The sequence below is a fragment of the Phodopus roborovskii genome, unplaced genomic scaffold (genome assembly GCF_943737965.1).
Source record: "Phodopus roborovskii unplaced genomic scaffold, PHOROB, whole genome shotgun sequence".
NCBI classification, from domain to species: Eukaryota; Metazoa; Chordata; class Mammalia; order Rodentia; family Cricetidae; genus Phodopus; species Phodopus roborovskii.
The window spans coordinates 15,670,658-15,684,147 of record NW_026126469.1 but is presented as its reverse complement, the minus strand read 5'-3'; the positions used below and the strand labels follow the sequence as shown (position 1 = coordinate 15,684,147).

Sequence of the window (13,490 nt, the reverse complement as noted above, 5' to 3'; positions counted from 1 at the left end):
GGTCAAATTCTTTATCCACATTAGTCAGCTGGTAGCTAGACTACAGGCAGCAGATATCAGGGCATTAGGAGGAAGGTCACAGGAGGGTGTGGGCTCGCTCTGGGAAACCTTCTGTCTGGGTTCTGGTTATGAGCTGAATCAGTTTATAGTTTTCTCTTTGAGTGACAGTCACAATACGTCTGCCTTGGCTGCCTTTTCTGCTACATATGTATCTATTTCCACACTTTAAAGAGTTGTGATCAAGGTGACATAGCTCTCTTTGGAAAACTGACACACCTGCACAGAAGCAAAAGCAGGTAAACTATGGAACACAGTGGGGAACACCCTGAATTCCAGCACTGCGGGGCAGACCTCTGAGTTCAAGGCCAGCCTGGTCTACCAAGTGAGTTCCAGGACAGCCAGGGCTATGTAGAAAGATCCTTCCTCTCATGGTTTAATAAGGATCAGGAAAAACAGATAGGCTGAATAGATGTTTATTCAGGGAGAAATAACTTACAACAGAGACAGATGAACACCAGCAGGCTCCTGGTCCCAAGGATGCCTCCAGATGCTCCTCTATCCCCGTGCATGCAAGAGCATGCTCAGGGGTCCCTTCCCCAGACCTAGTTCCCCAAGGTCTCATCTGCCCCTGCCCCCACCCCCAATGGGTGTGGTCAGTGCCACACCTCCCTCAAAAACAAAACAGTGAAACAGAAAATGTCAGGTTTTCCTATCAAAGAGGGAAGGATTCCAGCTGACCACAGGGATCAGGAAATGCATCTCCAACCTGCAGTGGTGCTTATGGAGTAAATGAGAAACCCCTCTGGCAACAGAGAGCTCACAGGGGCTCCAGGTCTTCCCTTCAGTTCCTGACTGAATAACCCAGAAAGAATGCCTGTGAGAACTGACACACTCTGCCCCAGGGAACCTGATGTCAGTCAAAAGATATCATCTCCTTATGCAAATCCTGGTACATATGGGTCAAGGCTGTCCCCAACCCCAGAGTGAGTGTGATCGTGAGCATAGATCTGCTTACTGGGGCCTGCTGGTGTGCCCTGAGGCGGGGCTGGGCCTGCTTTATTATAGATGGAAGCTTGGCCCAGTACTGTGTTTTCCAGAACCATCTGAAGCTCCATGTGAGCTATGTCCAGCCTCAGTGGGCTAGGGGTGGAGAGAGGTGGGATCCACACTATCCAATGTTCCCTGCCAGTTTTAACCTGGCACCGCTGGCCACTTCTAACACTGGCAGTGACAGTCAAATGCTTTGCTGGCCCAAAGGCTGGCCGGGGGCAGCTGTCTTCTCATGGCTTGCCTAGGAGCTAAGTGCACAGATGTGGATAACATGGGTGAGGCCTTTTCCTTTCTCCCCACTATGATGTCCAGATGGAGTCGTTAGACCTGCTCCTTATCAATGGAGCTTTTGGTACTCCACATCATCTAGTCATAAGGGGAATGCTTGGAACACTGCATGGAGGGTCCTTTCCAACGGGATGATGCATTTTGCTCAATTCTTGGAGCTGGAATGAACTCTCTCTGTGACCCCTAGAAATCTGTGATACGGCAGCTGGGTATTGGTGGTGCATGCCTTTAATCCCAGCACTCAGGAGGCAGAGACAGGTGGATCTCTGTGAGTTTGAGACCAGCCTGGTCTACAAGAGCTAGTTCCAGGACAGCTTCCAAAGGCACAGAGAAACCCCGTCTTAAAGACCCAAAAAAGAAAGAAAGAAAAGCAATCTGTGCTAAGATGCAGAGTTCAGCACACTTTCCCTGTCTGTTCACTGGTTTCTGGACTGCCATCACTAGTATTTGTGTGAAGTGGGAGGGGAGTTGATGCTAGAAGAGAGCTAATAAGGCCACCTAGAGTCACCACACTAATAGATGTTTGGGCTTGGCTCTTAACATGAATTCTCCTTCTAACCCTCTTGACTCTTATGAAATTAGTCTCACTGGTATCCTCTTGTGTTAAGGACTTTTCTGCAGTTTCCAACAGACAATCTCTGAATAAAGCCTCCTGGACTGTCTAGGGCTTTCATCTCAAGACCAAAGGAAACAGGCTGAACACAAGCAGCTAGGGTCTGCAGCCTCTCACTGGCAGCCACACAGTTTCCATAGGCATCTTGATGGCAGGATGGAACTCTGGAATCCTCTTCCAGCCTTGGGAAGAGAGAGGATCGATAACTCCAGTCAGGAAGCAGGACTTGTGTGTGTGACCCAGACTTAGCTACAAGCTACTCCAAGGTTCAGCCTCAGACCCCACGGTCAGAACCAGATATGGCCATTGAATGACGATGATCTTGGGAAGGAAACCACTAGTGTGGCCAAAGAGAGAGAGAGAGCAACAGGAAGTTTCCAGGTGAAGCACCATCCAGTCCCAGGGCCCTTCCTCTAAGGAGAGAGTGTTATTGCCTCCCATTCATTGCCTTTGCCCTGCTAGAACGCTTGCCTTACTAGATGATCTTTGCAAATAGTCCTAGTTGCTAGCATTGAGTTTAGAGATTTCCAGGCCCCTGGTGTTTAATAGAATGTGAACCCTGGAGGGCTGGGTTGGGGTCTGTTTTTTGCTAGATGCTGCTTGTGATAGATTTGGTGCATAGAATCAACAATAAACGTATATGCGGGATGAGTATGTTCTCTGTGGACATCTTGGTGAGGGGTCTCACACCTGTGGATGTTGCCCTTGCTGCCATTATAAAGCTGGCCTGGATGGGATGGCTCCACACAAAAATTTGATCCTGGGTGGAGAACAGGCCTTAGGGAAAAAATGTGGAGGCTGAATAACAATAACAAACAATATCCACAAGTCACTGTGGCTAGTGGGATCTTTAAGAATAGGTTTGGCCTGTTTGGCAGAGGAAGAAAGTAAACTCAATACAATGAATTTCCCAGAGTCACCTTGTGGAACTAGTAGCTGGCTGTCCTCCCCTAATCACCCAGAGGCCACTGGGACAGGAATTCCAGATAATGGGGAGAGGAGCCAAAGCTGCATGCTAATTTCCTACAGGATCCCCGAAGCTCTTGATGCAAATATAAATATCCCTCCGAACCACATATACATATGTGTGCATGTCTGCAGTCTGAACACATGGAGACTCACACACACACACACACACACACACACACACACACACACACACACACACACACTTCCCTTGTGCCTCCTGTGGGAAGGAACACAGGTTTGTAGGGATCAAATTGTTTGTCTTATGGTTAGTTCATTGAAAAGCCAGAATTCAAATTCTGTTCTGACACCATACCCCTCTTGTTTTCTCTGACATGCTGACAAGTGAGACAACTTGTGTTTCTAGAGGAGCCAAAGCCCTGAGAGCACAGGGTAGGATAGCTGTCTCCTAACCTGGGTGTAAGTCTCCCAAGAGATGCAGGTCCCATGCCCTGCCATCCTCAATGAAAGCATCCTGCCTCCACCAGGCCAGATGCTGCCCAGGGTGGGCCTGGGTACACTGAGTTCACTGGTTGTCTGCCTCTTAAAGACTCCTATCAGCTGGGTGTGATGGTGCACACCTTTAATTCCAGCACTTGGGAGGCAGAGGCAGGTGGATCTCTGTGAGTTTGAGGCCAGTCTGGGCTACACAGAGAAGCCCTGTCTCAAAAAACAAACACACACACTTGTCTTCTTCTGTACTGAAAGAAAATGTTTCCTACTGGTTGGTCAGAACTTCTCACACACACACACACACACACACACACACACACACACACACACACACACACGTTCTACCTATCTGTTTATCATCTATTTTCTGTCTAGACTGTGTGTGTGTGTGTGTGAAAAGAGACTGGTTTTCTCTTAGAGGCGGTACTGAATGCTGAGCAGGTGGTCTCTTTGCCTACACCCCTGTTTAAAAGGGAATGGCCCTCATTTCATCACCAAGTGCAGCCTGGAGACACAGTTTCCCTGTGTAGCCCTGCTTGTCCTGGAACTCACTTTGTAGACCAGGCTGGCCTCAGATTTACAATTCACATGCCTCCAACTCTAAGTGCTGGGATTAAAGTTATGCGCCACTTCTGGAGGCATTTTTTTTTAAGGTGTAGCAGATATTTAGGGCCATAGAGATGCCAAGCATGTGATCTCAGTGGGAATTTAGCCCTCTCAGGCATCAGTGTATGAGAACCTTTCAGGGTCATTTTGTAATCTCCAGAGGCCTTGCCCAAGTGACCCTGGTGTCATTCCGGGAACAGTCAATCCATGAGGGGAGGAACCCTTCCCGGGACTTTGGTCAGTGTAGAGGCTGGGTTCAGCTGAATGCAGAACACATGAAATACTCTTCTGCTTCTGAGAAAAAACCAGGGCTCCTGGCCCCAGCTGTTCAGCCCTGCACGGTAGGCCTCCTGCCTCACTCCTGGACTGTGGGGATGTGGGGAAACCTGGCTTAGGGCTCTGGCTGGGACACTGGAAAGGGACTTGCTGCTCCTCTCCCAGAAGGCCACAGTAGCAGAGGAGAAGCCCCCAAGTGGATCAGCTAGCCTTGGCTGGGAAGGGGCAGGGGAGTTGTGCCGGGGAGATTCTAAGGGAGAGGGTGGCTGGCCCATCCTGACTCTCGGGGAACTGACTGTAAGCATGGTCACAGGTTCAGGGTCCACCCTGGCTGGTGTCCCCATTGTCAGGCATAGATGATGACATTCACATTCACCCTAGAACTAAACTGAATGTTTGCGGTTTGCCAGGCACTATGCAGTACTTCAAATGTACTGTCCAATGGGGGGTTAATTTTAACTTGAACGGCTAGGATTCTAATTAGAATGAGGAAATTAAGGCTTTGATAGATGGAGAGAGGGACCTTTTGAGCCCACACAGCCAGTAAGAGTGTCTGAATTTGAACACAGATCTGGTTAGGCTGACAGTACTTTTCCATGCCCTTAAGCAGATGAGGAGTGGTCCCAGACAGCCGCATTCTATTCCTTCAGCCAAGTACTATTTCTGTGCCCAGCCCTGACTCAAGTGCTGGGATTCAGAGCTGGGAATGAAAATATTCCAGGACCTTGACCTCTGTGGGTTCAGTTGGAATACAAATTTACTAGAGCAAAGATCGGAAGGACCCAGTACTTAGCAAAGAACACCAGTGACCTGCCAGTCTGGGACAGTCTGGGACAGTCTGGGAAGGGTTGCTAGGAACTATTGGCCTGGAAGGGTGGGTAGGACAGGAACATGTAGTGATAGAGGACGGTAGGCATAGACAACTTGCAGCATCACCCAGGGGCTGGAAGTGTGGCAGAGTGGGAAAGTGACACACCCAGTCCATGCATTCTTATGTCAAAGTGCAGCTCTCCTGCAACACCAACGCAGCAAAGAGCCAAGCTCCCATGATCCTTTGCAATGCCAGATATGAGAGCTAGAGACCAGCAGCCCCACTGAAAGGTGCTGGAGCTGGCATGTGTGTTCGGGGTCAAGCCTCATACCTTCAGGGGATGCTGGGGTGCCTAGTGCTTCACACAGTTACCTCCATTCTATAGAGCAGCCTTCCTGTTCCTCACTTTAAACCTGATGCATGTTATTTATTTTAAAATATGTAGAAATATTTTTAAAGCAGAACCAATGTAGATTCATTAAGGAAAAGTGAGAAAGAACTCCCAAGAGTGAGAGAGGGCCCAAGGAAGAGATGCCCCAGAACAGTTTTTAGTAGAAAATCTTTTATTTATTCTTTGTCAATTTCATGCATGTAAACAATGCGTCTTGGCCATATTCATACCCAAGTCCCCTCACTCCCCCCCAGGTAACCCCTACACATCCATCACTCACCTTCATGTCCTTGACATTTTTGTTTTTTCAATGACCCACTGAGTCCATTGACTAATCCTGTTGGCTTGATCTGGTGCCAGTCTTGTGACAGTAACCATAGTTGTAGTGGGTTCATGAGGGCCACATCCGTGTTATGGCCAGAAGCCAGCATTTCCTAGCACGTCTCCCCATCCTCTGGCTCTTAAGTTCTTTTCACCCCCTCTTCCCCAAGATGTTCCTTCAGCCTTGTCGGGGAGGGGGGAGAGGTTGATAGAGATGTCCCATGTGTGACTGAGCACTCAATAGTCATGCATTCTCAGCATGGCCAAGGTTAAGAGTAACGCTTGCACAGTCAAGCGTGCATGTGTGTGTGTGTGTGTGTGTGTGTGTGTGAGAGAGAGAGAGAGAGAGAGAGAGAGAGAGAGAGAGAGAGAGAGAGGGCAGTATTTTTCAGAACAGATAAGATTTTATTGATTTCACAAATGACACCACTAAGCAGGGTAGAGAATAACAGAAACTTGATTGTATTTCTCTAAAGTTAGTTATCAGCTTAATTGCCAATAGCCCAAACTCTAATATCACACAAAAGAATATTGATATTAAATGTTAGAATTGCAAAACTCTTTACTTTCATGTCTTGGGCCTAAGTGCAGGCTGCATTGCAGTGGTCTTAAGTGTTGGCTGCATGTAGATTCATTTGGAAAATGGTTTAGAGAGCCCAGACTTCAGCAGGTAGAAATGGAGGGTCCTTTTAAAAGCTCCAGGAGATTTTTAACTCAGGAGAGGGTGGCCATGCAGTAGCTCGCAGGGCTCTCCTTGATACTTTCTTTCAAGTAACTAAGATCATATTTCATTAAGTAGTAAAAAAATCCTCATTTAATGCTGGGTGTAGTAGCATGAACCTTTAATCCCAGCACTTGGGAGGCAGAGTTCTAGACCAGCCTGGTCTACAGTGCAAGTTCCAGGCTAGCCAGGGCTACACAGAGAAACCCTGTCTCAAAAAAACAATACAAAATTCCTCATTTCTTGATATTCCATTAATATTTCCCATGCTACAGACCTTGTTTGGTCTTTACCACCTGTCACTAATCTCATTAGTTAGCAACAGATGTGGAAACTGATCCTATGCGTGATCTATTCCTATGGCACCCTTTCCCAGTTACAGGGTCTCATTGTATAGTTCTTGCTAGTGAACACATATTTTTAAGCAAAAGAAAAAAATTTAAAGTAACTCACAATTCTATTTTTCACTTACAACTACTGAAAATGTTTTGTATAATCTATTACTGTTTTATATGCATATATGTATACTAAAAGTTGAAACATCCCATGAGCTTATCAGGGTTTGTTTGTTTGTTTGTTTGTTTGTTTGTTTTGTTTATCGAGTCAGGGTTTCTCTGTGACTTTGGAGGCTATCCTGGAACTAGCCCTTGTAGACCAGGCTGGTCCTGAACTCACAGACATCTGCCTCTGCCTCCAGAGTGCTGGGATTAAAGGCGTGCACCACTACTGTCCAACGTTTATGTAGTTTTCTACAGCAAACCTTTGACTCATCTGACCAGCTGAGCCTTGCTGAGCTTAGGACAGGCATTCTCTGGCCAGAACACTCACAAAATACCCGCTCCAGACTTGGGATTTCCTATATATTCTCTCATTTTTTTTTTTATCTTTATGAGAACCCCACATAAGAAACGGTATCACTGTTTTAATGATGAAGAAAGAAAAACACAGAAAGGTTGAATAATTTAGCTAAAGTACATAGCTAATCAGAGTTGGAGCCCATACTGTCTAACTACAGAGTGCTAGCTCTGTCCTAAACCTGAGATGGCACTGTTCTGGCCCCTCTCCTAAGGATGCCCCTAAACATTGAAAAGATGACAAAGCCAAGGGCACATGCCCATCTGTATAGTTTTTTTAAGCCATGCCTTGGGTACTAGAACCTGAGCTGATGTGGATAGCTTCCCAGAGCATCTTTCCTAGGCTGCCCCTGCCACAGAATCACATGTCCTTTGCCTGTGGAACACCTAAGGCAGCTGTAGGTTGTGGGTCTGCTCAGCCCTACAAGTTTCAAGAGGAAAGAGACCTGGACAGATAGAGGGTAGGATAACTCTGGGCCTGTAACTGTGAGGAGTGAGCCTGCCCAGTCCCCACGTTTTCCCTGTCTGATACAAAAGCCATGTGGGCTCAGTACAGACCCTTGGAGCACAGATGTGGTCCTAACCCTGACCCCATAATGTCTGTGTCACACGCTATGGGAGTCATGATTCCCCTGTGCTGGGCTTGTCTAGGCTTCCTCAAGGAGCAGCTTGCATGGATGAGAACTCTGGGAGTGGAGAAACAGCCTCTCAGCCCCACCCCTGGTCCCATGTCCCCATGTCCCCACAGCCCCGCAGAGGCCAGACACTTCTCCAACACCTGGGTGCATCTGCTGCACCAGGATTTCTGTGCCACCAGCCAGGGGTCATGATTTTCTTCAATGTCTGGATTCTTTTTTCCCCTGGTTTTTCAAGACAAGATTTCTCTGTAGCTTTGGAGCCTGTCCTGGAACTTGCTCTGTAGACCAGGCTGGCCTCGAACCCACAGAGATCCGCCTGCCTCTGCCTCCTGAGTGCATGGGCCACCACTGCCTAGCTAATGTCTGGATTCTTGACAGTGGCCTTTCTCAGGAGCCTCTCAAGCCCCTGTTTTCTAATGACACAGTGTTTGGAGGAGGCCCCAGGCTCAGTGAAGCACTGAGCCAGCCTTGGTGGCTCAGTGGGTGACACTTCCTTAGGAGGCCCCGGCCATCCTTTTGTGATACTTCCAACCATGACTGACTCCAGGTTTCCTTGAGGCAATGCCAGGAGGCCTGTGGTCTGCTGAGGGACTCCTGTGTTGTATCACCGTCTTAATTACTATTCTATTGTTGCAAAGAGACATAATAATCAAGGCAACTTCTAGAAGGAAACACTTAGTTGGGGACTTGCTTACAGTTTCAGAGGGTGAGGCCATGACCATCATGGCAGGAAGCATGGCAGCAGACAGGCAGGCAGGCATGGTATTGGGGCAGTTGCTGAGGGCATCCATGTGTTTGTTTCACAAGCAGCAGACAGAAAGAGAAACTGGGCTTGGTGTGGGCACCAGTGACACACCTCCTCCAACAAGGCCACACCTCCTAATCCTCCCTAAGCAGCCCATCAGTGGGAAACAGTCAAAGGGATGAGCTTGCGGCAGGGTGGGCTGGTGGACGTTCTCATTCAAACCTCCACAGTCGCTGTCTCAGGACCCTCACACCTCGAGTTGTATAGCTTTTTGTTCTGAGGGACCTTTTCCTTTGAGTACCAGTGGACAAAGGATTTGGTCAGGAAGCGTGATGGACAACGGGATCCCGTTTGGCATGTTAACAGTAGAGCTGCATGTCTCTTATTCTCATGAGATCTCTAGGCCATGTTTCTGGCCCACTGACAGCCAGGGCCTGGACGGACTCTGTCCAGGAAAGGGTAGCTGCCTCCACTCCTGTAGAGTTCCATTCAATGAACCCCATGGCATCTGCAGGAGCCAGTTCTGGCTGCCAGCAGAGAAACAGCTGGAGGTTTTTCTCTTTGCCTTTTATTATTTATTTATTTATTTATTTATTTTTTGGTAAAGTTGAATGTATTATAGCTACAAGATATTTTCTTATGACTGCTTTTGTTTGTTTGTTTATTCAAATGTCTCTTTGTAATGATGGTGCCTTGCAACCTAACATTTAGCATTGTTCCCTAATTACTCGCTCTTTCTGTGTCCCTGACCTAAACATGCTCATTCAGGGCTCACAATGACTGTGATCTTGTCAGTACCGTCATTATCCCCATCCTGCATATAAGGAAGTCAAAGCACAGATACTAACACACCCAAGGTCACTCTACTAGAAAGTCATGAACTCACAGCTTTTGAACTCACAGGATTTGAACCTCCACAAGTCATGCAAACAGATGAAAAGATAGCACTGTGGTTTGCGGAATGCATGTCTTCCCACAGGCAGGGGCCACTGAGCCCCAGTTGGTCTTGTTGGGTGGGAAGGCAAACCCACTGTTTCTAGATAATTCTGGAATGTGGACTTTTAATACAGGATACCCAGTTTTTATGTGTGACCTACAAGCCCACCAAGAATTAAGCAAAATGCACCTGAAGGCTATACCACTTATCTGGGATCTGTTAGTCTGGTACTGACGAGTTTCCTTTGTAGTTGTTTGTTTGTAGCCAGGACCTCTCAAGTTGGTCATGAGCTTTAGGTAGCCCAGGCTGACCTAAAACTTCCAACTTAAAATTAAATTCTTGTCCAAACTCTGTCCCAGCCTCCGGAGTGATGTGACTGGTGCACAACACTGGTGTGGACCACTGTTATAGACATTTTTTGTTTCTTTTTGTTTTTCATGACAGGGTTTCTCTGTATTGCTTCGGAGCCTGTCCTGGAACTAGCTCTGTAGACCAGGCTGGCCTCCAACTCACAGAGATCCACCTGCCTCTGCCTCCCAAGTGCTGGGATTAAAGGTGTGTGCCACCAACACCCAACCATTTTTTGTTTCTTAATGAATACTTAGTAAATGAAGCTTGTTTTTCCTGGGTTTCCTGTAAAGCCTTTGTGTCTAGACCCTAGAAAGTTCCCTGGTACTGGGACCACGGGGAACAGTCAGGGCAGGGAGGGCAGCATCTGGTACAGTTCTAAGGAGCCCAATCTCTGCACTGTGTCACCCTTAGCAGACCCAGCTAAGAGGAGGGAGCAGGGACTCCTCTTAGCCATGCCCTAATGTATGCCAAGATCTGGAAACCAAGAAGGGTTATGGGTTAGGAATTTCTGATCTAGGGCTAATCTGCCCATATTTTACATATCATTCCACACTACCTGTGCCCCTCTGCCTTGCTTTTCTGGCTCCATAACACTCTCCAATCTGGAAAGAACATGGGCCCTCCAGAAGACCCAGTCTTGGTCCTGCCATGGCCACCAACTTGCCGGGTATCTAGACAGGCAATGTAGCTGGCACCTTTGCTTCCAGGAAATAAGAACTAGGTCCTACCCTCTGCGAGGCTGCTGGAAGGTGGTGCAAACCAGCTGCTAAAAACAAGCTCACGCTGGGGCTCAGCCGTAAAGCTTTCTTAGCATGGGTGACCCTAGGTTCTGGCCCTACCAGCCCTGGATTCTTCCCCCAGCAATGCATCACACATGCAACTGTTGTCAAAACAGAGGCCTCCTTGAAGAGGAGGTCTAGCCTTGAGGGTGGGGGCTCACTTCCCAGGGCTCTGGGCACTGCAGTGTGATACCCTTATTAAAGGCCTCCTTCTATTTTGTTTTCTGTCCTCCTTGGATTCAGAAGATGTTTCCAGGAGCCTGGTTGTGCTGGGCCTCACTCCTGCTCCTGGCCAGACCCATCCAGCCTTGCCCTATGGGTTGTGACTGCTTCGACAGGAAGGTATTCTGCTCAGATCAGCAGCTGGCCACCATCCCACTGGACATCCCCTCCCATGTCACAGACATTGTCTTTGTGGAGACTGCCTTCACCACGGTGGGGACCAGGGCTTTCAGCAGTAACAGCAACCTGACAAAGGTGGTCTTCCTCAACACTCTGGTCCGTCACCTGGAGCCTGATGCCTTCGGGGGACTGCCCAGGCTGGAGGACCTGGATCTGACAGGCAGCTCCTTCTTCAACCTCAGTGCCGACATCTTTTCTAACCTGAGCTCACTGGGGAAGCTCACCTTGGACTTTGACAGGCTGATGGCTCTTCCTGAGGACCTCTTTCGCCACATGGACAACCTGGAGTCCCTCCAGCTTCAGGGGAACCAGCTCCAGACCCTGCCTGGGAGACTCTTCCAGCCTCTGAGGTACCTGAGAACCCTCAACCTGGAGCAGAACCTTCTGAACAAGCTCCCTAAGGGACTGTTCCAGTCACTCACCAGCCTGCAGATACTAAGGCTGAGTAATAACATGCTTACCAGCCTCCCCGAGGGCTTGCTGGCCAATCTGGGCAGCCTGCAGGAGCTCTTTCTGGACAGCAATGCCATCGAGGAGCTGTCCCCACAAGTGTTCTCACAGCTTCTCAGCCTGGAGAAGCTGTGGCTACAGCGCAACTCCATCAGCCACCTGCCCAACTCTGTCTTCTCCTCCTTGTGCAACCTGACCTTTCTAAACCTGCAGGACAATGTCCTACGGACATTGCCTGCTGACCTCTTCACCCACAACCTAGGGCTATTTCACCTGTCCCTGTCCTACAACCAGCTGGAGACCATCACCGAGGGCACTTTTGCCAACCTGTCCCAGCTTGTTTTCCTCACACTCTCGCACAACGCCATTACCCACCTTCCTATGAATGCCTTCAGGGACCTCAAGCAGTTGGTCAAGCTCTTTCTGAACAGCAACAACTTGACGGCCTTACACTCAGCCCTCTTTCAGAACCTGTCCAGGCTTGAGCTGCTCAACTTGTCTAAGAACCAGCTGACCATGCTCCCCGAGGGCATCTTTGACACCAACTACAACCTCTTCAACCTGGTCTTGTCCGGCAACCCCTGGCAGTGTGACTGCCACCTGGCCTACCTCACCAGCTGGCTCCGCCTCTACAACGACAGGATCTTGAACACCCATACCTACTGTGCAGGCCCAGCCTACCTCGAGGGCCAGTTAGTGTTCATCCTGAAGCAGGAGCAGCTAGTATGCCCTATCTCCCCGGGGCATTTGGGCTTCCTGGCCCTGGGAATGGATGACAGGGAGCCAGTGGGCAGCTGGGATTTGTCAGTGGAAGGAAGGGCAATCCGCAGCCAGTGCACCTACAGCAACCGCGAGGGCACTGTGGTACTGGCCTGCAAGGAGGCCCAGTGTCACTGGCTGAGCATCTGGTTGTCCTCCAGGCAAGGCTCAGACTCCCCAGCAATGGCCTACAATTCCAGCCAGGAGTGGGAGTTGAGGTCAAGCTGTGGTTCTGTGAGGGTCATTGTGTCTATTGAGGCTCTGGCTGCTAAGCCCTAGGTGCAGTAAATAGATTCATAAGTCCGGCCAAGTGACTTTTTGTGCAGAGGGAGCTGAATGTGCGATGCTAATGTAAGGGACATGGCCATATCTCTAGGGTAGGAAGGAGTGAGGCATGCTTCTCCTCATCTTTCCTCACCATGCCCTCTTGGAACCCATTGGCCTAACAAGGATCCCTGAAAACCACACCAAGGCCTAGATCAGTGGCTCTCAACCTTCCTAATGCTGTGACCCTTTAACACAGTTCCTCATGTTATGGTGACCCCAACCATAAAATTATTTTAGTTGCTACTTTATAACTATAATTTTGCTACTGTTATGAATCATAAATGTAGATATGTTTTGGAGACAGAGGTTTGTCAAAGGGGTCATGACCCACAGGTTGAGATTCACTGGTCTAGAGACTAAAACCCCAGTCACAATGTTTTCCTGTTATTTAACCCCACCCCACTCCCTGCTCCGAGTTCTAGCTCACTCACCACTCCTGTAGTATACAAAGTAGAGGCCACGTGCCTTCAATAGCTCAAAAGCAGTTTGTCTGTTCTCACTTTCCCCCCAATTTTATTTTCAGTGGATAGAGAGAGGAAAGGGATACTAGAGGAGCTGAGGTGACTAGAGAAGGGTAGGGCAGGGATGTGTGAGGAGATGGTATTGTCCCGGCCACCTCTCAAGCTGCATCCAGGAGAAGTCGAGGCAAGGTGGCGCCTTAGGCAAGCAGAGGCCGGCTGCAGGGCTCTCAAGAAGGCAGCGAGGGTTTGCCTGTGCGGCACACAAGATGGCTGCTCCCTGAGAAGTGAATG

The 13,490-nt window shown here is 48.9% G+C and overlaps 1 protein-coding gene across 1 annotated transcript; it reads left to right on the top strand.

The window, feature by feature from the left end:
* Positions 1–4,112: 4,112 nt before the first annotated feature.
* Positions 4,113–12,726, top strand: Cpn2 (carboxypeptidase N subunit 2). Its single transcript, XM_051191276.1, has 2 exons — positions 4,113–4,317; positions 11,044–12,726. The coding sequence occupies exons 1-2, from the start codon at positions 4,252–4,254 to the stop codon at positions 12,688–12,690; spliced, it is 1,713 nt and encodes a 570-aa protein (XP_051047233.1). The 5' UTR covers positions 4,113–4,251; the 3' UTR covers positions 12,691–12,726.
* Positions 12,727–13,490: the final 764 nt, after the last annotated feature.

Coding starts and splice junctions, on each gene's coding strand:
- Cpn2 (XM_051191276.1), top strand. CDS start 4,252: ATGAAATACTCTTCTGCTTCTGAGAAAAAACCAGGGCTCCTGGCCCCA. Junction 4,318..11,043: donor CAGCTGTTCAGCCCTGCACG/GTAGGCCTCCTG, acceptor CCTTGGATTCAG/AAGATGTTTCCAGGAGCCTG.